Here is a 27,067-nt window from a genome sequence, read left to right as displayed (position 1 = left end):
TTGCAGTTCCTGACCCATTTCTCTGTTTAATTTTATTCTGTTGTCTTTTTATTTACATTGATTTGCTACTCATGGTTTTCCTCCCTGCTTTAGGCAAGGCCATATCTTCTTTTACATTGAAAAATGTTATAAAAACTGGGGGGCTGTGTTCATTTATTCTAGTAGTTCCTTCTATTTTACTTATCAACCTTGTATATCTAGTGGATGTGTATTTCTACACCCAAATTCTAGTACATATCCCTTGTGCATTTGTTCTATGGACACCTGTTCAATTATAATCTGCATTTGGGTGATTGACCACCTTTTAGCTCCTGTTTATATTCTGAGTGTGTGTTGCCCTCAGAGTGTTTGCTCTAGATGTTGAATAGTTTAATATGACAGAGCACCACTGTGTTCAGGCTTGCTGAATTCACTGCCTTGGGGAAGCATATTGATTTCTTATTAACCTTTGTGCATTCCATTTGTCAGGTGTAAAAGAATACTGCTTTTGCTTTCCCAGCACTTCATACAGTGCTCTCTGTCTCTCTTTCTCTCTCTCATATTTATAACCTCTTCAATCCTATCTCAGGAAATTTCTTGAGTATATATTAGTTTATTTGCCATCTCTTCCCATCAAAAAATTCTATCATTTTTAGTGTTATTTTCCCGCCCTTTCCCATCTTTGTCTTTCAGGAATACTTCTCATCTTTATGACACTCTTCTTCCTTGGGACTAAACTCAAAGTTAATTTCATTCATGAATATTCTCCCTGGAAGGCAGAACATCTGATAACTAAAAATTGTAGCTTCTCATCCTGATGTATGTAGACTTAAATATGGAACAAGAAGGAGATGGTTATCTCCATTTTAGTAGTATCTATGTTGGAATATTGGAATATTACACTGTTACTTAAAATGATTATGTACTGCAGTGGTTCCAGATCGGTGTCCAGATTGTTATATGTGGCGGTGTAAGGATGTCTTTTGCTTAGCTATTTTCTTTGGTCTCAGTACTGTGCTGTATCCTAATTGTTTTGAAGATGGTTGGATACATAACATCTTGCACTCAGTTACCATCTGTATTTATGGTACCTGTGTATTAATGTCAGAAGCTTGAAGAGAGGAAAAATGCTTGCAGCACATTAAATAGAAGTTATTGACTTGTGGAAAAAACGTTGAATGTTATAACCAAATTTCACCTGTGGATGATTAGTTGTAATTTTTATTTACCTTCTTACCTGTTATTTCCAGATTTTTTCCTATAAAACATCATTTTTAGTTTAAAGCCAATTGGTTAACACTAATTTAAAAGAATATGGTTTTGTGTCTACATCCCACAGTACTAATCAATAACTTTTAAGTGCTTATTCCATGCCCGGGCCTAGGCTTGACCTTTAGGCAAGTGATAGTACAAAAGATAATGTGAGATAGGATCATTCCATTAACAAGCTTGTAGTTGGTCCTGTTTGAAGAAACAACTGTGATATGGTCTTTATTGAGATGTTGCCAGTGGAAAAGAGACATGGGCAGATCGATAGATTCTCAAGTAATCTAAAGGGAGAGGTCATTTTAGGTCATGAGAGATTGCACCGAGCAGATGCCAATATGTTTTTAATGCTTTGATAAAAGCCCTTTAAGGATGAAAAACATTAGCTTTGTTATCCCCAAAGACAGAATCTTCCTTTACCTGAGTTTTGTGCTGTAGGCATTTTTTTTTTTTTTTCTGTCTTGGGTGCACTTTGAAGTTGCCCAGCATCTTCTGAGAGTGCCTTAAGCCTTAGTAGAAAAAAGTGAAAACTGAATTTTGTGTTGTGTTGACAATCTGGTAACTATGAACACTTGACTATTTAGAAGAATGCAGACATATCAGTGGTGGCCAAGACAGCCAAACCCAAACAACTACAGTGAGGGATACAGTTTTCTTAGACTCTGTTTCTTTTCATTAAAGTTTTTTTGTTAGAGATGATAAAGCAGTAATTTACAAAATGAAATTAGGACATCATAATCCTTCTTGTTCAAGAAACATTATTATTAGAAGGTAGCTTCATGCACTTCTAAGAAGCTAATTAGTTGCTGCATGGCTTATCATGCTGAGAGACTGCTGTGATTCATGGGTATTTATCCATCACAACAGGATTTTCTAATGCTATTTGGTTATGAAATTACTTATACCTCTGACTCAGACCTTTAAAAGGGTTTCCAGCAGCTTTTAAAAGCTAACTTCTGCACTCAAGAGGGTTTTGTGCAGTTTAGGTGGTGAATCAGCTTGGCAGCATGGCAGGGTCTGAATCTGGTTGCACTGTGTTGACTAAGGTTCTGTTTTCTGATGAAACTCTTCAAGCTGATCATGATGATGAGTTTTCATCGATGTAAACTTCTATTTTGAAGAATCTCGAACTTCTCAAGAGACAATACCAACATGGATTTTTGTGGTTATGTTTACTCTAGTAACTTGTACCACTGCATTTCTTCTGTTAATTTCAATTCATGAGTTTAGTGTGGACTATTAAAAACTTATTTTTTCTTTCCCCAGGCATTTCTTTTATTGAATTAGTGATTGGAGAATGGAAGAAATAAAAGCCCTTCATAGAACTCTTCTTAAATTCTTGTATTACTTGCTATTTACCTTTCTGAAATGCTTATTTCTTAATTTTGGGGATCGTAACACTATATTCTTTGGGCTATAATGCCAGAGCAGAAATATGAGTTTTTTCTTTAAAAAAAAATGTTGTAAATGGACACAATACCTTTATTTTTATTTTTATATGGTTCTGAGGATCCAACCCAGAATCACAGAATCCAGCCCAGGATCACACGGGCTCAGCAAGCGCTCTACCTACCACTGAGCCACAAGCCCAGCCTAAGTCTTTTCTTAGGCTAATAACTGCGGAAGTTTTTACATACTTAATTGAATGTTCCCATGGTTTATTTAAATATAGGGCTGAGTTATACATATACATAATAGTAATTTAAAACAAACCGTCCTGTCTAGGGGTTTTACTTAACTGTCTTTTGTTAGATTTGTCTTGGGAAAGTTTCAGGGTAATATAGCCTTAGTAGCTGAAGTTTTTCAAAAGTAGGCTTCATGTTTGGGAACCCATAAATTATGGTTTGATGCATTGTTTTTTAAGTAGCAAGCAGAATTAATAAGAAGGGGCTTAAAAGATGCCTGTTGAACCCAGGTGAATAGAGGGAACATGGAACTTGGTACTACTCCAATTTATGTAGCAGTTATTATGGGTTTAAATTTGTCTAGCTCAAAATTATACAAATAATTATATCAAGTTCTTCTTTTTCTTACTCATTGTCCTAAGCTCTTTAGCATGGTGGCGGCATAAATAGCAGGCAGGAGAGATAGGAAAGAGGAAAGACCTTTCTGCCCCTTGGACCGTTATGTGCACTAGCGTGGATGATAGGGTAAAAAAATAAAGTGGTTCTTAGCCTTTTTCAAAGGATTATGTTCTAAACAGAGACATGATGCCTGGTCTTTGATGGTGCTTATGACGCCTGGTCTTTGATGGTGCTTTTCAAAGGTTGGGAACCTAAATCCGCAAGGCTCACTTTGACGTTAACTTCTGTGTAACTTTATGAAAATCTCCTTATGTCTATTGCTGAAGCTGGGTTTATTTATGTTTTATAGGGACATGCCTGATATCTCTCACCTACCTATGGATAGGATGATCCAAGATGATAAAATAATTGACTTGGAAAGCCTTTAGAAATAACATGGTATTCATGGATACTGTAGATGTTTGATCATCATCTACCTCCCACTCCCCCCTTCTAGCAGTTCCTTAAATGCTGGAATTTTTCAGAACTGCATTTTGTTCTGGGCATTCTTACTCCTTTTCTGATAAAGTGGTCTTTATCCATTCCCATAGTCACAGTTCTGTGTACCATGCGCACAGAACCACCTTTTGGGCTTCAGGTACTTGTGAACTTCTAAGCTTTATTGACCAAATCTATTTGAAGTTGTTCTTAAAGAAATACAGTCCAGTCACTGAAAGCAATTGAAAAGCTGTACTTGCTCTTAACTTATATCTCTTGAAGAATATAATAGCATGTAGGTTATAACTCAGCAGCAGTTCTTAAAATCCTTCATCCCCTCTCCTCCCCAACTGGTCTCAGTCCCTTTGACACAGGCTCCCATTTTCCCCAGACTCCCCCTGAGCCTATCACTTGCAACTCTCTCCAGCCTTTTTCTTCTGAACTTCTCCCCACAAATCAGATCTTTTGCCTTGCCTACCCTCACTCTTTTTTTGCCTAACATGATAAGGGATCAAGAACTAGCTGACAAAATCCAAATTATCCTTTGAGGAAGAGAGAGGAAAGAGGTCAGTTATTCTAGCAAAGACTTTCTTTGGATGGAGAAATGGGGAGGCTGAGAACACTCACTTATAAGTTGCCTGTACTTTTGGCACACTTATAAGGTGCTCTGTTGGTTACAGAGCACTTGTGATTCAGGCACTCTGCAATACGACCTGATTATCTGCCATCCGAGCTTGCTGCTTCCTGGGTATTCCTGTCTACATGTACCAGCATGCTCCTAATTGCCTTTTTCATCTTAACACTGTCTACCACTTCTTTCTGTCCGTCTCCATTTCATTCCATCCAGATGCTCTGTAGTTTGAATAGTAAATTGATGGTTCTCTCATCTGTTTCACTCTATGTCCATGCATTGTTGGTTCCTTGAGATCAATTCCCCACACCCCAAAAAGAATCATCCTTTAAAAAACTGAATCTGATCTTGCCTTTTTCTCTTTCACACCATTCATAGGCTTCTGAGTACCAAATCCTTAATTTGGCCTTTCAATTCCTGTATAGTCTGATTGGTCACCGCCCATCTCTCAGAAAATCATTCTCTTTCCTCAGCAGGGTGCATTTCTTTCTTCCTCAAGGCCTTTGTGTAAGCAGGTCTGATTGTCTAAAGTGCCCCTTGGCCCGCCCCCCCCCCCCCCCCAGCTTACTCTTTCACCAGATTGCAGCCTACATACGAATTCTTTATCAGGGCCTCTCTGACTCCTCAGACTGGGCCGTTCCCTTTACTATACACTCATGTTCTTTACACTTCCCAGAGACCCTAAGCTGCATGAGGACAGAAGGTGTCTCTGCCTCATACAGTGCAGACTCCGCCATGTTTAGTGAGCTGTTCCGCTCAGATTCAGTGTTCTACAAATACTCATTGGTTACTGGATGCAACATTCAAAATTTAATTTTTATCTACCATCTATCTTCACTCACATTCTGCCTCACATTTTCTGTTTATCTCTGAGGAAACCCTGTGTTGTTTACATTCTTAAACTTATTCTCTTCTGTGTTGAATTGTCTGTCCAGCCTTTCCTAGCTGCCCCCTAATTATCATCAGCAGGCAACATTTGTCAGCATCAACAGGTAAAGCTCAGCGAATGGCTTTGATATGGCCCTTACCATGTGTCTTAAATTACTCATTTGATTACATGCTTTTCTATATAAGGGTTGCATCTAGTTTCCTTCATAGCAGGGGCATTGTTGTTTATGTATACTCTTCTATTTTTTTTTTTTTTTTTTGTTACTGGGGATTGAACCCAGAGGTCTAACCACCGAGCCACATCCCCAGCCCAAAGAATATATTTTATTTTGAGACAGAGTCTTGCTGAGTTGCTTAGGGCCTAAGTTGCTGAGGCTGGCTTTGAACTCTTGATCCTCCTGCCTCCTGAGCCACTGGGATTACAGGCGTGTGCCATCACGCCCGGCCTCTTAACATCAACACCAAACACAGATTGAACTGAATTGAAAATTGAGATGCCTTATAACTAGAGATGAATGTTGATAATTATTGGCTGCCTTCTGTAAGCTGGGTATAGTTTTAAGTGCTTTACTCTATTTAATATTGACTTTTGTCAACCCCTATGAAGGAATTTTGTTCCCATATTCTGGATTAGGAACTGGAGACCCAGAAGGTTTATGTAATTTTAACCAGCTGGTAAGTGGAAATGTTGGAGTTGAAACCTACTGATTCATGAGCCTGCCTTCATCCATGCTGATCACTCAGTATAGCCTTCAAAACTGGGACTGGAATCTGTCGGTTTTTAATTCTGGTTCTTCAAGTTACTTGCCCCAGGGTAAAGTTCTTCTTTACAAAATGGGAATAATTACATGTCCTTAATAGAGGTGTGCTAAAGATTAATGACAATCAGTCCACATAAAATATCTGACAGAATGTAGGCAGTTGTAGTTAAGTCAGTGTGTGAGCACTCGTTGGATAGATCTTTTGGGGTTCTTTCCAACTCTGAATACAATGGCTGTGACTTTTTATAGTTCCTCTGTCTTTTTCCTTTGCCATTACCTGTTACTTTTAATGCTCTGGTATTTATCCTAAACAATCAAGGGCATAAGGACATGTGTGCAGTTCTTGTAAGATTTATGGATTTTGTGACAAGCACACATTGCCTAAAATCCACCTTCCTGATATCCCATGCTCAATGGGTTAGATGGCTCAGTTAAAGACCCTTGGCTGGAGAGAGCAGCTGAATTCTTGTTTACAGCTAGACCAGTGCAGAAAAAGAAATACAAATAATAAATTAGTGTTTGATTTTTGACTTTTAATTGAAATGTTTTAATAGTAAAAGAATAAGAATATAAAGTTAACTCATTGACATTTGTAGGAAATTAGGCAAAGGGCATTTTAGGTGGTCTATGCTATTAAACTCAGTAGTAAGTCAAATGGAAATTTTTAGCTGTTTAGTTGATGATTTAATTGAAAAGATAATTCATACTGTGTCTAATGACACTTTCTTCTTTTTTTTAAAAGATAGAGAAGAGAGAAGAGAGAGAATTTTTTAATATTTATTTTTCAGTTTTCAGTGGACACACGTCTTTATTTTATGTGGGGCTGAGGATTGAACCCAGCGCCCCGCTCATGCCAGGCGAGCGTGTTACTGCTTGAGCCACATCCCCAGCCCATAATGACACTTTCTTATTCAATGAATAATAAAGGTTATTATTTCCATATGCTGACAGTAGCAGAGACATTGGTAGAAAGTATTTTTATTTCTTTGACTTGTGTGCAAATTTAATAGCTACTTATTTGCAACAATACAGTGAACTTTCTAGAAGTAAATGTGTTTCTTAAATAAAGTTTGTCTATTTGTCCATTTATTTGCCTTACTCAAAGATAGAACAAAGCAAATAAAACAAAGAAAAACTTATAATAGGTGAAACTGCACACTGCTGTGACATCAGGAGGGAATTCTGTTCACCAAATGAGTACCATGTAGTCCAAAACACACGGTGGAGGCGGGCCTCTATTACTGCATCCGGAGGGAAATGAGAAAAAGCTGTATGATTTATACCAGCCATCAATAAGCAAAAATCATTTGGTTGGGGGTGGTAGAGTGCTTGCCTAGTATATGTGAGGCTTTAGGTTGGATTCCCAGCCCTGAAAGAAAAAAAAAAAAATATTGAGAAGCACAACTATTACTGTTACCCAGACTAGAATTGTGTCTGTTTTATTGAATGTGACAGCACACTCAACATCCCTCTTAAAGAAAACAAGCTATACAGGTTTTTTGGTGCTATTTTCTTTAATACAGACTTTTTTTTTTTTTGATGTCATAAAAATTATTTCATTAGAAGTAATTCTACACGTGTCTATTGTGCAGCTTATGAATATTCTGGCTTAATGTAGGAATTGATTTATGATGGCTACATATTGCAAGGCAGCCAGAGCCTGGCCAGGGTAATTTCTCCTGGTCAGGAGGGGATAATACACCTGAGAAAATAGTCTGAAATAATTAGTGAAGAAATAAAAGACAGAGTCAGAATAGGTTTTAAAGCAGAGTGCCTGGGAGATCCTTCCAGTCCTTTTAGGAGCTGGAACAGAATAATTAAAAAAATGGCTCCAGTGGTTTATTTAAGGAGGTATATCAAAGGCAGGGATAAGGTTTCAGGGGCAGAGTCTTGCTTCTTGATGTCTTGCAGTCAGCTGGTTGATTGGCATCTTGGCAGGCTACACACATCTCAGAGAGGCTGTGTAGCTACAGTACCATCTCCAATGCTGTGTTGGGAGTTGGCAGAGCTGAATAAGACTCATGTGTATGGCGGTGTTAACCAGTGGGATTGCCACTGGAAGGTCCCAAATACTAGATTTTCCTATTCAGTGGGCTTCCATGTCGATTTGGTCCACACGTAGTCCATGGATGGCTCTTGACAGCTACAGATAAAAAGCAACTAAATTTTTGTTAATAACCCTGCTCTTTTTTGTTTTCCCAATGAGGTCTTGGTGAGTATTGATTAGATATTAGTTTTAATCTACATAAACAGACATACCTGGAAATTGGAAGTGCCACATGGGAGTGAGATAGATGTGGCGGGCAGGGCTGAGGTTTTCTTTAAAACATTTTTTTTTAATTGACTCAAAGTTCTGCACCATAGAACTTGAGTTTTTAAAATAACACAGTGAGGGCTGTGTTGTGGCTCAGAGATAAAGGGGTTGCCTAGCATGTATGAGGCACTGGGTTTGATCCTCAGCACCACATAAAAACAAAGGTATTTTGTCCACCTATAACTAAATAAATGAATGAATAAATAAATATTTAAAAAAATAACATAGTGAATGTCAAGATCACTTCTGGAGGATTTTTGAAACCAAACCCATCTCCCATCTGTATAGTTTTCAATTTGGTAGTCTTGAGGTAAGGTGAGGGCATCTTCATTAAAACAAACAAACAGAAAAAGCACACAGTGATTCTGATGATCAGTGAAGTTAGAGCTAATGCCAGAGATCATGCCACATTAATTTTAAATAGAGAAAAAATTTGAAGCCAATATAACTAAATACACCTTAGCCATGAAACTTTATTTTATGTCTAACATCATGTATTTTTGTGAACTGTAAATTCCTTAAGGTACTTTCCAATTTCTAAGCCATTTCTGAAATGTAAACTAGACAATTGAATAGGGTAACTTAATATGGGTTTTATGAGTAATCCAACTTAAAGCTTTGCTGTATTTGTTGGAAATAACGATTTTGTATAGTTAATATGTATTCTGGGATAATTTTTATTTTTATCATTGTCTGATTACATTTCTATATAGAGCAAACATATTTCAGTAATGATATTCTTTCTAGAGAGAATTTTTGTATTTTTAGACCTTAAAATTTATAGTGAACACTTATACATTCTAATGTTATTTGAGGTCTTCAGAGGTACCTTTATTTGTAGACTTTCAAATGATAATAAAAAAAATGGTAGCCTGAGTCAGTATCCAACGTACTTATCTTCAGTGGTACCCTATTAGTTATAAACACAAGCTTCAAATATGTGGTAATTTTTGTTTGAAGTAGAAAACCAAGCCCATAGGTGTATGTCTTAATTCTCTGTTAATATTTGTAACAATGGAAATCTTGCTTAAGTGTCTAATGGTCACTTTTCACGTTCTTTCTAGGCATTGCATCTATGACAGTGCCAGTGTACATTGCGGAGGTCTCGCCACCCAATCTAAGAGGCCGACTAGTCACCATTAACACCCTCTTCATCACAGGAGGACAGTTCTTTGCAAGCGTTGTCGATGGAGCCTTCAGTTATCTTCAAAAGGATGGGTGGAGGTTTGTAAATAGTTTTTGTATTGAATTTGTCAAACAAATTATGAATTTCAGAAGTGGGAAAAATTGAGAAATTATAGTCAAAATATAACTGGATATTTTGAGTTATTATAGTTTAATTTGTAAGTGGGTGGCATTCAGCAAAATTGAAAGTAGACAGGAAGCTGATATTTATTTTAATGATAGAAAGGAATCTACCATTAAGAACTGATATTTATCAGGTTTTTAGCATTTAGGTGACATTTCTCACATTGTGTGTAATCTTTTTGCAATATTTGTTTAAAAATGAATGCAGTGATAAATATGTATGGTGTTCTTGAATTATGTCAGTGATTGACACGTGGTTTATGAACTACAGATAGAACTTACATCCTTTTTTGGATTTAGGAAACTACATTCTGATCTGAAGAAATGTAGTTGTTAAAGATACAGGTTTAGTTATATTAAAAATATTATATGTGTAGATTTAAAACATAGAAATCATTCTTTGGTTGTTTGAGGTTTCTTTTTAACCAGAAGAAATGAGAAAAAGTGATATTGAAAATATTAAAATGAGGAGGGCTGGGTATATAGCTCAGTTGGTAGAATGCTTGCTTTGTATGCACAGGTCCTGGGTTCAATCCCCAGCACCAAAACAAAACAAAACAAAACTATTACATTACAGTGAATCCAAACTGAATATTGTTAAAAAAAAAAAAAAAACTACTTTTAGGTTAAAGCTTAAAGATAGAGACTCTATATTCTATATTTTGAGTTCTTAATTGATGGTATTCAAAACAACAGATTCATGTAACCAATCCAGGGAAATTTTATTAGAATGGATGCCGGTCAAATGGTATCGTCTAACTTGTTTTCTTGCCATTGTTTATTACAATAAATGTTGATTCAGCAGCTACTTTGTATTTGGCATAGAATATTGAGCAAGACAGACTAAAGCTCTAGCTTGTATGGCATTTTCAGTGTTGAAGTTAATCCTGACATCTAAAGGGGAAGGTTCAGAGGTGTTGAAGGTGTGGGGAATTGAGTTTTGTAAATAGTGTGATAAATCATTTGGCTTAGGGAGAGCCACTGAAGATAGCTGGTGGAGTTTTATTAGAAGTCATGGGAGAAAACTCTTTGACACCAGTGAGGGTCTCCATTTGTCAGGACCATTAAAGAGAGGACTCATTTGTTACAGGTGGTAGCTGTGTCTGTAGATACTGCTAAATTGCTTTTCACCTTTGAAACAATCAGTCTCTGCCTAAGTGAGAAGTTATTGGAAAATTGAAGAAGCAGGAAATTTTATCTTTCTTTTCTACTGTAGGTGAAGTAAAAAAGGTAGATGGTAATTATTATCACTATTACCTGGTATTTTTTATTTTTCATGGAAAATCAGAGAAGTCATTTAATCCTTAAGCATGCATGTCTTCAAAAAGATCTAAACCATTTATTTATGTTTTATTGAAACATTTTATCAGCATAACTAATAGGTATATATTCATATTTACAGTACACTAAGTTCATAAACCATATTTCTCACTAATGGGTATTAATTTAAGTACATTTTCTCCATACTGGAAAGGAAAACAAGAAATCATGTAGTAGTGAAAATGAATTTGTGAGTGTGGTGCATCTGTGTAGAAGTGGAGGGTTTTTGGAGACCCCTTTCCTTAGGCAGGGCGTTTTACTCAACTTTCTCACCATTGTGACTAAAAGATGTGAGAAGAAGAATTTTAGAGTAGGAAAAGTTTATATGGTGTTCAAGATTTCAGAGGTTTCAGTTCGTGGATGCCTGACTCCATTACTTGGGGCTGGAGGTGAGACAGTACATCGTGGCAGAAGGGTGTGACAAAGGAAAGCAGCTCAGAACGCATCAATCAGAAAGCAGATAGGGCTCTCCTCACCAGGGACAAAATATAAACCTTAAAGGCTTATCCTTGGTTACTTACCTTGCCAACCAGTTAATCCCTATCAAGGGATTGATGCACTGATTAGGTTAATCCTTTTACAACCCAGTATCAGTTCATCTCTAAACTGTCTTGCATTGTGTCACGTATGAACTTTGGGCAGATGCCATAATACAGGTGACAAAGTCATAGATCTGAATCCAAATCTGTTTTCTGCCATTCATTAGTTGTAAACCTGGGACAAATTATTGAACTTCTCTGAGCTTTATTTTCCTAAAACAAAAACCAAAGGAACCAAAAGTACTTACTTGAAAGATTACTTTGGGAAATAAATTATTATATGTAAAGCGTTCAGCCTAATGTTTGGCACATTAATACCAGGTTACATTATTTACTATTCTAATAAATAAATCAAAGATGGGCACTATTGTAGGTATGTTGTAAGATAAACTGAAGTAAGCTCAACATTGCGTGGTTTCTATTTTCCTTATTACTAAGGTTACGGCTTGGAGGTGGTAGAGCTTAGGCCTGGGTAAAAGAAATGTTTTCTAGAGACATATGATCTACCTAAATTGAATCAGGAGGACATAGAAAAATTAAACAGATCAATTTCAAGAAATATAATTGAAGACACCATTAAAGGCCTACCAATGAAGAAAAGCCCAAAACCAGATGGATTCTCAGCCGAGTTCTACAAGATCTTCAAAGAAGAACTACCACCAATCCTTCTCAAATTATTTCACGACATAGGAAAGGAAGGCACCCTTCCAAACTCAATTCTATGAAGCTGGTATCACCTTGATACCCAAATCAGACGAAGACACATTAAGGAAAGAAAATTTCAGACCAATATCCCTGACGAACATAGATATAAAAATTCTTAATAAAATAATGACAAATCACATACAAAAACATATTAAAAAGATAGTGACCATGATCAAGTGGGGTTCATCAAAGGGATGCAAGGTTGGTTCAACATAACGGAAGTCAATAAACATGATGCATCACATCAATGGACTTAAAGACAAATACTACATGATTATCTGAATAGATGCAGAAGAAGCAATTGACAAAATTGAAAAAGCTGTATATGCTAAACCCTAGGCCAACATTTTTCTAAATGGAAAAAAATTAAAGGCATTCCCTCTAAAAACTGGAACAAGACAGGGATGCCCTCTTTCACCACTCCTATTCAACATAGTCCTTGAAATCTTAGCCAGAGCAATTAATTAGAAGAAAGAAATTAAAAGGCTGTGAATAGGGAAAGAACAGCTCAAACTACCCCTATTTGCTGCCAATATGAGTCTATATTTAGAAGACCCAAATACTCTACCAGAAAACATATATATATATATATATATATATATATATATATATATATATCTCATAAATGGACAAAATACCTTTATTTTATTTTTATGTGGTGCTGAGTATCAAACTCAGTGCCTCATGTGTGCAAGGCAAGCACTCTATCACTAAGCTACAACCTCAGCTCACTAGGAAGCTTCTTGAACTCATAAACAAATTCAGCAAAGTAGCAGGATATAAAATTAACACCCAGAAATCAATCACATTCCTGTACACCAATGATGAATCAGCTGAAAGAGAAATCAGGAAAACTATCCCATTCATAATAACTTCAAAAAAAATTTAAATATTTTGGAATCAATCTAACAAAAGAGTCGAAAGACCTCTACAATGAAAACTACACAACACAAAGAAATCAAAGACCTTAAAAAAATGAAAAAGAGCTCCCATGTTTTTGAATAGGCAGAATTAATATTGTCAAAATGACTATAGTACCCAAAGCAATATACAGATGTAATGCAGTTCCCACTAAAATTCCAGTGATGTTCTTCATAGAAAGAGAAAAAGCTGTTATGAAATTCATTTGGCAAAATAAGAGACCCAGAATAGCCAAAACAATTCTTAGTGAGAAAAGTGATGCCTCTGGCATCACAATACTAGATCTTAAATTGTACTACAAAGCTATAGTTAAAAAAAATGGCATGGTATTGGCACTAGAACAGACATGAAGATCAAGGAAACAGAGTAGAAGATACAGAGACATATCCACATCAATAGAGTTATCTCGTACTAGACAATGGTGCCATAAATATACATTAGAGAAAAGATAGCCTCATCAACAAATGGTGCTGGGAAAACTGGAAATCCTTATGTAGTAGATTGAATTTGGACGACTATCTCTTACTCTGCATATAACTCAAAGTGAATCAAGGACCTAAGCATTAGACCAGAGACCCTGCACCTACTAGAAGAAAAAGTAGGCCCAATTCTATCATGTTGCTCAGGAACCCACTTCCTCAATAAGTCTCCTGACGCTCAAGAAGTAAAATCAAGAGTCAATAAATAGGATGGTATCAAACTAAATAGCTTCTTCACAGCAAAGGAAACCATCAAGAACATGAATAGAGAGCCTACAGAATGAGAGAAAAATCTTTGCCATCCGCACCTCACATAGAGCATTAATCTCCAGGGTATATAAAGAATTAAAAAAAACTTAACACCAAAACCCCCCAAATAACCCAATCAATAAATGGGCTAAGGAACTGAACAGACACATCATAGAAGAAGACATACAAATGGTCAAAAAAATATGGAAAAATGTTCAACATTTCTAGCAATTAGAGAAATGAAAATTAAAACTACACTGATACTCCAACTCACACCAATCAGAATGGCAATTGTCAAGTAACAGCCAGGTAAGGTGGCACCTTCCTATAATCCCACCAGCTTGGGAGGCTAAGGCAATAGGATTTTGAGTTCAAAGCCAGCCTCAGCAATTAGGTCCTAAGCAACTCAGCAAGACCCTGTCTCTTAATGAAATATAAAAATAAAAAGGGCTGGGGATGTGGCTCAGTGTTTAAGTGTCCCTTGGTTTAATCCCTGGTTCCAAAAATTTAATAAAAGGAAAAAGTCCAAATAAAAGAATATAAGTAACAATAAATGTTAGCAAGAATGTGGGGAAAAATTTCACTCATACATTGCTGGTGGGACTGCAATTTGGTGCAACCACTCTGGAAAGCAGTATGGAGATTCCTCAGAAACTTGGAATGGAACCACTATTTGACCCAGTAATTCTATTCCTCAGCATACTACAGGGAAGAAGCCACATCACTGTTTTAACAGTTCAATTCATAATAGCCAAGGTGTTGAACCAATCTATGTGCCATTCAACAGATGAATGGATTAAAAAAATGTGGTACACATACACAATATTAATTAGCCATAAAAAAGAATGAAGTTATGGTATTTGTCAATAAATGGATGGAACTGAAGAATATGCTAAGTGAAATAAGCCAGTCCCCAGAAACCAAAGGCAGAATGTTCTCTCTGATACAAGAATGCTAACACACAACTAGGGAGGGTAGGGAGGGGAAGAATAGAAGTTCTCGGGACTACACAAAGGGGAATGAAGTGATGGGAGAGGGGATAGGAATAGAAAAGTAACTAGAATGAATCGGACTTAACTTTCTGTGTTCATATATGAATACATGACCAGTGAAACTCTATATTATGTACAGTCACAAGAATGGGATCCTAATTGGAATGGATTGTACTCCATGTATATATAATAGTTCAAAATACACTATTGTCGTGTATACCTAAAAACAATAAATTTTAAAAAATGCCTATAGCTGCTATGGGAAGTATCAGAAGGCAGACTCTAGAGATGTCAAATTTCGAAGAATCCAAGTGGATGCCAGTCGAAGTTGGTGACATATATTATCAATAAAGCCAACCAGCACACGTGCGTATTGTTTTCCTACATTACTAGAGAAGTCAGTTTAAGGGTGAAAAAATTAGAGAATGGGAAAACTAACTTGGATTCATATTCACCAAGACGTTACCCAGATTACCATGTGCACAATTATACTTTGAATTATGTACATGTGCAAATATGTTTACTTTTTCTAAAGGTGAAATTTCTATACGTTGTTATCTTCCATTATTGAGTGTACTTAGTGGGATTTTTACCTATCTGACTCCTGAGTTAATAGGCATGTGGTTATAATCAAATAAGTTTTGAAGTTCTACCTTTCCATTAGTTACAGACTCTGGAATTGTCAGCAATTATAACTTATTAATAACTGTAAAAATAGATACTTCAGAATTTTGTGGCAATGTGTTTCACAAACCCTAAGAAAAATTGGCACGTAAATATTTCATTTAAAATTTCTTTCTCAAACTCACATTTTTGTACATATTAAAGTATATGTCTCCTACCATCTAAGAATTTGGGTAATTTAACAGTTTACTTTTTATTTTAATTTTGACTTTGCTCTGAAATTCCAGGTTACTGACCTTTGATACCATGCTTGACTGGTGTCACAGATTTACTAGCTCATACTATAGTGACAAATAGTTTGAGGGTCATTAGCAAATATCATTTGATTCTGACCAAAATCTTGAGAGATTGGCAGAACGTTTTTTGTCCCATTTTCTAATTTTAAAAACTGAAGCTCAGAGAGGTCCAATATTTGCCTGATACCCCTGGTGAGAGATCAGTGAGCCATGAGAGACTTGGCAGAAATTAGAGCCAGGTCTTCATACTCAAAATCTAAACACATTCTTCCTTATGTTTTCACTTTCGAGAGTTATAATTCAAGACATTTGATGATTTTTACAGCAGTGACTGGATTCTGATATAAGAAAGATGGAATTCATTGACGGAAGTATGTCTTAGATTTGATATAGTTGAAAGACTATATCTTTCATACCAGATGGGTCAAAGTTTCTGTTCTCTTATTGTTGGATATTATAGAAGTAAATTGTTTTTGTTGGAAAGAAAGATTTGTGCTTTTTTTAAATTTATTTTTTTAATTGTAGATGGACACAATGCCTTTATTTTGTTTACTAATTTTTATGTGGTGCTGAGGATCAAACCCAGTGCCTCCTGTATGCGAGGCAAGCACTCTACCACTGAGCTACAACACCAGCCCATATATGAGCTATTTTTATAAATAAATTTCCAGGAACAGTGAGCATAAAGGAAATTCAAGGTGAAATTCTAGTTTTCAAAGTCTCTACGGGTCAAAAGAGCTATTCATGTATGGGTAATAGTGAGAAGTAGAACAGCTAGGTGGAGACTGGCCATCGTTTGGGAGTTTGGCAGGGGACAAGTGGGAAGGTTAGTCTTTAGTAGGTGTGGATTTAAATCCATTGCTTGCTTGCTTGCTTTATAAAAATATTTTTCCATGTATTTCTCTTTAATAGCATAACAAGTTTGTTTCTTTTTTTGAGTCTCAGAAAATAATATTTTTAAAAACAGTCTTTTAGCATTATCTTCTCTAACTCCATTCATTTACCTGCAAATGGCATGATTTTATTCTTTTATTGCTAAGTAATATTCCATTGTGTATATATACCACACTTTTTTTTATCCATTCACTATTAATGCTAAGTGAAGTCAGCCAATCCCCAAAAACCAAATAACAAATATATATATATATATATATTTTTTTGATATAAGAAGGCTGATTCATACTGGGATAGGGAGAGGGAGCATAGGAGGAATAGACGAACTCTAGATAGGGAAGAAAGGTTGGAGGGAAAGGGGAGGGAGCATGAGGTTGTTAATGATGGTGGAATGTGATGATCATTACTATCCAAAGCATAGGTATGAAGACAAAAAAAAAAAAGTCTTAAAAAAAATAATTAATGAGCCTCTCTCCCCTGTAATATTGTACAGTGTTACTCAGAGGTAGAACGCTTGCCTAGTATGTGTGAGGCACTGGGTTTGATCCTCAGAACCACATAAAAATAAAATAAAAGTATCTATCTATCTATCTATCTATCTATCTATATAAACACACTCACACACGCGCACACACACACACACACACACACATATATATATATATATATAATAAAATAAAGATATATATATATATATATAAAACTACATCAAGGCCTAGGAGTAGTGGCTCAGTGGTAGAGCACTTGCTTAGCGTGTGTGAGGCACTGGGTTCTATCCTCAGCACCACATAAAAATGAAGTATACAAATTGATTTAAAAAAAAACTAGATCAATAAAATGCTTCACAGAATATTATTATAAAGGGTGTGCTATTTATAAACAAATTTATACTGGGGAACTTTTTCCCTATAATTTTCTGCTAATCAGTAGTGCTCAACTGTATTTGAAAAAGAGAATGTGAAGCAGTCTGTCTTAAAAAAATCTATACAGTGGGCTGGGGATGTGGCTCAAGCAGTAGTGCGCTCGCCTGGCATGCGTGCAGCCCGGGTTTGATCCTCAGCACCACATACAAACAAAGATGTTGCGTCCGCTGAAAATTAAAAAAAATAATAAATATTAAAATTCTCTCTCTCTCTCTCTCTCAAAAAAAAAATCTATACAGTGACCATTTTAAGAAAGATGGATTTAGATTACAAATATTATTTGGAGGGTAGTGGCCTAATTACAAGTAAATATCTTAATACTTAAGGATAGTTGTGATTGTGTTATTGATAAATTTAAACCATAGGACTATTTATCATAAGATACTCTAGGGTACTGGGAAGAATATGCTCATGACTATGCTTTCACAGATTATGAGTTAATTTGTCAAAACTCTAATGTCCTTAAGTAGCTTGTGTTCGAGTTATCAGTATTACCGTTAAGGATCAAATGAGTTAATGGCTGTGGAAATACTCAAAATACTTAAAATTTCTTAAATGCTACTACATATTGTTTGCTGCTGTTTCTTCAGAAAGCCTTACGTTCAATCTCTATTATACTTCATCTAAAGTTTGCAATAGAAATGACATCACCTTCAGTTATCTGATTTCTCAAATTGAACAGTAAATATGGTTTGGTAATGCTGGAGAAGTTTGTGTGAGACTAACCTCCCTGAAAATGACTATTATAAACCATGGATTTCATGTAAAAACCAAACCAAAACAAAACAAAATCATGACTAAAGATCAGAGCACAGAGGATTTTTAGCATAGTGAAAGTTCTGTGAAACCGTAGTGGTAGATCTGTGTCATGCATTTGTCCAAACTCACAGCAGATCACCACGAGTGAAGCCTAATGTAAACCGTGGACTGTGCATGGTCCCATTATACATTGCAGGCTCATTAATTGTGAAAAATGTGAATGTGGATAATAGGAAGGTTAAAGCTGTGTTCGTGTGGGCATGGGGGATGTGGGGAATTTCTCTACTTTCCACTCCATTTTGAGATGACAATAGCAGAGATGTTAGGTAGTACATAGAAGCTTACTTTTGTGATGTAGTACTTCACTATCTTCAGGTGAACGCATAACTGAAAAATGCATGTTTTAATCCCTACAACAACCATTATCAAAATTAAATCCCTGTTTTTATTAAACTGAATCATTTTTCATAACTTGTCGCAAAGCATACTCTGGGCTCAGATAGTTTCACTTTTGAATTTCATAAAATACAGAGGAAGTAGCTCCAACCAGGATTATACACTTTATAATTCCACATGAGGTTCATCAAAGTGCAAAATAAGTCATGGGGACAGAAATTATGCCAGTGGTTTTCTTTGACTGTGGGTATTAGCTGGAAAGGGGTATAATCAGAAATTCCTGGAATGATGGGAATGTCTTGGCTGGTTGGTCACAAGGTGTGTGTATACCTTGTTATAAGAAAACATTGAATCTCTGCATTTTATCGTATGGAACTTTTACCTAAAAAAGTAATTTGAACCTTATCTTGGCTCCCTTCACCATATTCTTTTTCAACGTTAGCCAGTGAATAAATGTTTCTGCCATGAAAACTTTTCTAATAGCCTCTGTTGAAGTAAGTTTTACAATTTATATACTGTGCTTAATCCCTTCCCCATCATTGCAATGAAATAATCCTGTGGATTTTTTTTTCATGATCCCCAAGGGGGTTCTATCCTCCTAGTGTGCATTACCCCTGAGCTATAGTAACCCCAGCCCTTTTTATTTTGGAATAGGGTCTCACCAAGTTGCTCAGGCTAACCTTGAACTTGCAGTCTTCCTGCCTCAGCCTCCTGAGTTACTAAATAATCCTGTTTTGTCTGATGATTATTAATGTGTAGGTTCCTTGAAGAAAAGAGTCTGTTGTTTTACTGAATCTCCATAATCTCTAGCCCAGAGCTTTGCCTGGAAGATTCTCAGAGTTTGGGTAGAGAGGAATATATACACGTATAATGACTGATAATGACTATGGATTATTTTCAGGAACTGTGCTGTGAATTTTGTGTAGATCTTTATGTATACTGCCATTTAGTTTAAAACTACTAATGTTTGTGCAAAATGCCATATTCATTGATTTAAACGATATCACATCTTATTCTGCCCAAGCATATCTTGTTGCTTCTGATATAATCACAACACTCTAGATAACCTTTGGCAAGCCACTGGACTTACATAGTGATTCAAAATTACCTTTAGGGATTTCCCCCTGAAAGTATATATGTAAAAGTATCATTTTGTTATGTTTGCTTATATGGCAATGATTTTTTTTTTTTAACAGTATGCATAGGCTCTTTCTGTAGGAACACAGATTTTGTTTATTTGCTGATCGTGTATCTCCAGCAAGTAAATTTCAAGATTCACATTGTGATACATGGAGTATTTTTCCTTCTGTGCCCTTGCTGTGGTTTCATGTTTACTCTCTAGCTGTCATCAGATTATTAGGTGTATCAGTCACCACTGTTGATATGCTGCCTGGTCCTTAGTGGCAGAGGGAAATGAACTTAGAATAAAATCTCAATTTGGCAGTGTGTCTTACTCTAATTCTTATCTTTTAAAATGGAGTTATGAGGCACAGGCACACAAAAATTTTATCAATATGTTTCTATAATGTTACTATGGCAGGTTGCCAAATTCTGTGTTACCTTTTTGCATATAAAGCTTTTGTATTAATTAGAACCATATTACCTAAATTATAATTTGATGACTGTTATCATGTAAATATTTTGTTACTGAGACTTAATGATGACCATTTCTTTTATGCATCTAAGAATAGAGATTCCCCAGAACTTATTTTGTATTTTAATGAACTTCATATGTTATACTTATGTATAAAAAAGAGATGAAAAACCCTTCAGAATCCTTTGGAAAGCTCAACAGTGTACCTCTGGATGTAGGGCTGGGGAACAATATTCTTGGATGTGTTTGAAGGGATTTGGTTTGTGTTTACCCTATTTGTCATCGGGAAGTTTCAGCTTGAGGGGTGTTTTCAGATTTATTCAGGACTGCACCATTTCTGGCTATTTGTTCTTCATGCTCAGTGATTAGTTTAGCTCTTGAACATTCAGAAGATGCTTATTGGGCAACAGCTGAATAACAGCTAAAGGAGGTCTAAGGAATTTAACTTTAGCTTTCCAAGCAAACAAAATAAATCTTCACTGGGTAAATTTCTCAATGAATCTACTATTTTAATTGCTCTTCCTCTTCATTTTCAGTGAACTATTTCAGAAAAAAAAATATTTAGAATTTAAAAAATTACATTTATATGGGAATGCATACTGATTTGAAATTGTAGAGACTTGGGGGTATAGGTCATTGGTAATATGCACTTAACGTATATGAGTCCCATATATAATATATATGGTCCCCTGAACCAAGGGGGGGGGGGTGTCACAAACTGTAGCATTTTCAAGACTAAGCTACAGCTCTTTTTATCTTTATTTATATATTTTTTTAATGTGTTGCTGAGGATTGAATCCAGTGCCTCACTGATCAATGCTAGGTAATTGCTCTACCACTGAGCTACAACACCAGCCCTAAAACATAGCATCTTAATACTTACGATATTCTTCTAATTTATTTGAAGTGTTCTGAATGGACTAACATGGACATGATTTGTTAATCAATAGAAAATGGATATGAACATAGTCCAAGCCAAGAGACAGAATGGAAATAAAACAATTGGCATTACAAACACAATTTTGTCACTGCATTTTCTTCCTGTTTATTATAATATTGTTATAATATAATATAATATATAATATTGTTAAAAAGCCTCACTGTACTCAATACGATCTTCCAGAGATCATCACTGTTTTTCATCTTAGTGTTTCCAAAAACATGGAAGATTTTTTGCTGCTAGAGAGAAAGGTGGAGATTTTGTCTGGAGAGATATAGTTTTAACAAAAGAGTTAGGAAACCACAGGAAGTGCAGATTGTTTCTTCATTCACTTGTGGTCTGTTGGGATAATTGACTAAATGATCCTTGTGGCTGAGAACCTTTACTGTGCCTGCCCAATTGAGTGTCCTTTTCCCTAGAATCCAGCTCCTCAAGAGCTATAAACACAATTGCATACAATTTGGTTTAAATATAATGTGTTGTAATAAAGTTCCTTTAGCTATGAGAGTTTTCTGTGTTAGCTCAATGTACAATTAAAACCATAGATCATACAGATTTTCCATGTAAAGTATTGACAGTCATTTCATATCACTTGGGAATTTAAGAAGGGAAGTAAACAGAGGGAAGAAAAACAACATGAGTGCAGGATATAGTTCTTCACTCCCCTACAGCTGTCTTTGGAAGGAGTGTGAGTAGGGGAGGCCTTTGCAAGGCAGAGGTAGTAAATCATAGGCAAAGGCAAATTTATATCTGTTGTGTCTATAATCTCAAATAGTTAAAGGGATCAAATCTCACAAGTCAACTTTTATTTTCTCCCAATGATTTATAAAAATCTTTTTTTTTTTATTAACCTGTATTTTTTCCTGCACAGAAGGCATACATGAGTATGTTAAAGAAAAATGAAATTAAAGTTCAGTTTGGCACAGTGTTCAAAATAAGCAGTAAATGTTTGCCTTGAAATATTGGTATTTTCTTTTGGTAGCTGTTTGGGTAAATTTCTCAATGAATCTACTATTTTAATTGCTAGCCCTTTTCATTTTCAGTGAACTATTTCAGGAAAAAAATAGGATTTTAAAAATTACATTTTTATGTGAATGTATACCGATTTGAAATTGTAGAGACTGGGAGTGTAGGACATTGGTAATGTGTACTTAATATATATAGTAATGTTCTTAGGGAATTCTGGTTTCATAAGGATAGATGTTTTAAGAGAATCATACAGTATTCTGTTTGCTGCTGGCTGTTCTGGGCTGGTTAAATCCAGCTTGCAGCCCAGCACAGTGGGTGGTGCTGTGGGAGGTCTCTGCTAGGTGCAGATGAAATTAAGAGCCACTGCCTGTCCCCTTTGCTTTGCTGTTGCTGCAGTGTTCTGCTGTCTAAAGCGTGGTGAATAAGAAAGCTTACTGCACTCTTTTTAATTATACAGTAGTACATGTTTATTATTCAAAGTCTTTTGAGGTGTTTTCCAACACCCACAGCCAATTCTCCGATTCTCCAGACAATAACTGGGCGCCCAACAATCTGATTCCACTCTAGTACTAACTGCCAGAGTGAGTACAGGCCCATTAAGTCATGGGCTCAGCCCACAAGACTGTCCCCACTCAGATACCATTTTTAAGTACCAGGTCCCCAGGTGTTAACATACACTTCTCTCTGATTTGGCTGCAAAGTTGAGGGTCCCCACTGCCCCGCCCCCCCACCCCCAGCTCAATAATTTGCTGGAATCCTTAAGGACTTGCTACATAACTCCTTTGTTCATTCCTTTGCTCTCAGCTGCTATTTCTCCTTTCCTCTATTATACTCAAACTGCCATAGTGATTTCCATAAGGCTGTGCCCCACATAGGCATTCCTTTAATAAGCCAACTTTCTGTTGTCCTCCTGCCTTAATCAGTAGAAACTGAAATATAGAGGGACTTACGTTGTTCAGTTTTTCCATCTCTGCTAGGAAAACAGCATGTAATTCAGCCCACCAAGATGATTTGCTTTCATTTTCTTCAATCAGAGAAGTATCTTCCAAAGAGGATGTTGTCCCTTTGTTTTAGAACTGCCATCCAAAATGGAGCAGCAATTTGTTAAGCAGTTAAGGGCTACTAAATGAGGCACTATTCAAGTGTCCATATCATCTGACAGCTTCCCACATAGTTCCAGAGTCAGTACTGTGGGTAAGAGGCTCAATACGTGTGTCTCTTCCTTCAGTCCAGGTAGCATGACCCTGTAGAAACTATTTCCATTTCATGATGGAACTCTTCTCATGAAAATTCCATGAGACTTTCCCATTGGAGCATTGACCCTTCCCATTAAAGCATTTCCCTGACACCACCCAAGACATCATGGGTATCTTAGATTTTAAGATTAATTTTGTCCTTCAAACATAGCAGCAGTTTCCATTAATGTCTAAAGAATTTCCTTTTCCAACTAAATCTCCACCTTGATACTCTCAATTCTCTTATTTCTATATTCTCTATTCTAATGAAAACCTGTTTTAGGGTATAAGGTTTTGTACCATAGTGTGTGAAACTTCCATGTCCAGGAGCCACTCAGAATTCTTTAAGCATGAAGCTAAGGTAAATTAATGCCCCTTTTTCGAGTTCAGCAGAATCGATAGGTAATTATTGAACATTTATTATGGCATTACTGAACAGTAAACTTTTATAATAGGAGCCACACTGCCAGGATTTAACTGTAGTTCTACCATCCATTAGCCATATATCTTCTTTGTGCCACATTTCTTATATTATAAAATGGGGGAGGTGTGGATAAAGGTACCCACCTCCTAGGTAGTAGATGTTAATGTGTCTGAAGGTTTTGAACAGTGCTTGGCACAGTCACTGGTGCTACATAGTAATTATCACCATTGCTGTTACTGTTACAGTTCAATGATACATATATAAGCCAAGATCATATATTCAAGTAGAATTTCATGTTTGGAACATAATTATCAGCCTTCTGGAATCACCAAAGAATAAAAGACATGCTAATTAATCTCTATTATCAGTTTAGAGAATGTTCTTAGTTATGAACTGTAAAAACTTGTGCCTTAAATGGCCACATACGTGTTGTAGGACACTCGTTTTAGGTTATGTAGGTGGGAGTGTTGTGATTGCTTTAAAACAAGTAGGATGGCGAGTATTCAGTTCAGTGAGGGACCTGTCTCTTTGAAGGCAGCAGCAGCAGCAGCAGGCCTGGTCAGCTGAGCGTGTCAGGGAGGTCTGATGCCCAGGAGGAGTCTAGCATCTCTGACTCACAGAGCTTCAGTTGCTATAACTGAGAAGAAGGTTTAACCTGAGCTGAAATGGATGTTGTTCTCCTTTCTGACAGCTGGCCTCATAACACCCTTTGAAAGCCTTGTTCCCTGTTAGAGGACTTGCTCCTTAGTTATCTGATAGGCATGTGGGTGAACATGTTGTTAATTGTGCCAGAAAACAGCTCATTTGTGAACTTCAAGGTTGGCAGATTTTACAGGTATCTTGCAGTGAGTGATTATGATGATAAAGAATATTCTAGAACTTTTCAGAACTCAGAAGAGCTTTCCATTCTCATTGGAGTTGGCCTGCTTTCCCTCTCTCAACCCTTGTGGTATCTTGCCTCCAGAAGATAAATGGCTTTTCTTTAAGGTGTGAACCTTGGGTGCACCTTCATTTTTACCCTGTGGGTTTTTAAAACATTTAGATCTCTGGTTCTCAGCCCTGACTGCACATTAGTACCACCTGGGGAGCTTTTAATAAAATAGAGTTCCCTGGGCCCAGAGCCCAGTTCAATTAATTAAAATCCCTGGGGGAGGGTGGGATCTGGACTGTGGTATGTTTTAAAAAAGCCCTTGAGTGATTAGAACTTGAAGCCAGTGTTTAGAACCCTTGGTTTAGCTTATAATAATGAGATCTCCTGTATCTGTAGGGGCTGTCTGCCCTGGTCTGTCACAGGACTCCATGTCATTTATCTGGCTCCTGATTTCCTTGGTCTGAGAAGACCAATTGCTAGTCCTTAGTATTGCATAACTACGTTTAGAGGTCTGCTTCTTTATGCTCATGTTGAATTTTTCATTAGTATCAAAGTGAAGCAACCTCTTATTCATTCTTATTATTTTCCAGCCTGCATATCATCAGAGGAACAATTTTTCCTTAAGGAAGAAATTTGTTAGTTCTACCTGCTGAAAATTTGGGTGGATGATATATTTAGAAAAGACACGTTACATTGAGTTGATTGCATAGTTATGAGTTGAAACATTTTTTGGGAAGGTAAAATATTTTTTTTTTTTTTTTGCTGAGTGACCTCTCTGCTAGGTACTAAGTGAATGATTTCAGTCAATTCTTCCAGCATTCCTGTAAAATGGGCACTGTCTCCTGTATGTTAAAATATTAAGTAACTTAATCAGGATCTTGTGGTTAGTAAGGCCTGAATCTGAAGTGTATTAGTCAACTTTCTGTTACTGCAACAAAATATTTGAGATAATCAACTTTAAAAAGAGGAGAAGTTTATTTTGGTTCACAATTTTGGAGGTTTCAGTCCATGGACATTTGGCCTGTTGTTTGGGGTCTTGTGGTAAGGCAGAACACTGTGGTGAGGGCATGTGACAGATGAAACCACTTACCTCATGGTGGCCAAAAAGTAGAGAGGGAAGGAGCTCAATATCTCCTTCAATGCCCCAAACAATGGAGCTTCTATGTTCATCAAAAAACCCTTCTCAATTTCAAGAGTCAAATAGATAACAATACAATAATACTTAGTGACTTTAACATACGTCTCTCACCTGTGGATAGATCTTCCAAACAAAAACTAAATAAGGAAACTATAGAACTAAATAATACAATCAATAACTTAGACTTAACAGACATATATAGAACATTTCATCCATCAACAAGCAAATATACTTTCTTCTTATCAGCATATGACTCCTTCTCTAAAATAGACCATATCTTATGCCACAAAGCAACTCTTTGTAAATACAAAAAAACAAACAAACAAATAAAAAACAGCTAACATCCTGCATTCTATCAGACCACAATGGAATGAAATTAAAAATCAATGATAAAATAAAAAATAGAAGCTGCTGTAACAAATGGAGACTAAACAATACACAATTGAATGTTGAATGGATAGTAGAAGAAATTAAAGATGAAATAAAAAATTCTTAGAGATAAATGAGAACACTGATACAATATATCAAAATCTCTGGGACACTATAAAGGCAGTACTAAGAGGAAAATTTATTGCATTGAGTACATTCATTAAAAGAATAAAAAGTCAACAAATAAATGACCTAACACTACATCTCAAAGCCCTAGGAAAAGAAGAACAGAACAAATCAACAACACCCAAAGCAGTAGAAGACAGAAAATAAAATTAAAATCAGAGCTGAAATTAATGAAATTGAAACAAACAATTGAAAAAATTGACAACACAAAAAGTTGGTTCTTGAAAAAATAAATAAAGTCGATAAACCCTTGGCCATGCTAATAAGAGAAAAAGCAAAAACTCAGTTTCTAATTATCTTCTGTATTCAAAAGTGTCTGTTGTGTTATTTCCTTCTTTATCTTGTATTTTAGTAATCTATTTTGAAAATTTATACTCTAATAAAATAGAAAATATCAAAGGTATCAACAAATTTCTGAGACATATGACCTACCCAAACTGAATGAGGAGGTCATACGTGATTTAAATAGATCAGTTTCAAGTAATGAAATAGAAAATGCCATCAAAAGCCTACCAAGCAAGAAAAGCCCACCCAGGACCAGATGGATTCTCAGCTGAGTTCTACAAGACTTTCAAAGAAGAATTAACACCAATATT

At 36.1% G+C, this 27,067-nt stretch overlaps 1 protein-coding gene across 1 annotated transcript in view; it reads left to right on the top strand.

Moving 5' to 3' along the window:
• Positions 1–27,067, top strand: part of Slc2a13 (solute carrier family 2 member 13) — a 339,517-nt gene that overhangs the window by 33,551 nt on the left and 278,899 nt on the right. The window contains exon 2 of the mRNA XM_046436201.2: positions 9,405–9,564. Coding sequence (XP_046292157.1) covers positions 9,405–9,564 — 160 coding nt within the window. The remainder of the gene's footprint in view (positions 1–9,404; positions 9,565–27,067) is intronic.

The sequence above is a fragment of the Marmota monax genome, unplaced genomic scaffold (genome assembly GCF_021218885.2).
Source record: "Marmota monax isolate L192 unplaced genomic scaffold, Marmota_monax_Labrador192_F-V1.1 WCK01_AAM20220418_F8-fsc00012, whole genome shotgun sequence".
NCBI classification, from domain to species: domain Eukaryota; kingdom Metazoa; phylum Chordata; class Mammalia; order Rodentia; family Sciuridae; genus Marmota; species Marmota monax.
This window is presented reverse-complemented; position numbering and strand designations above follow the sequence as displayed.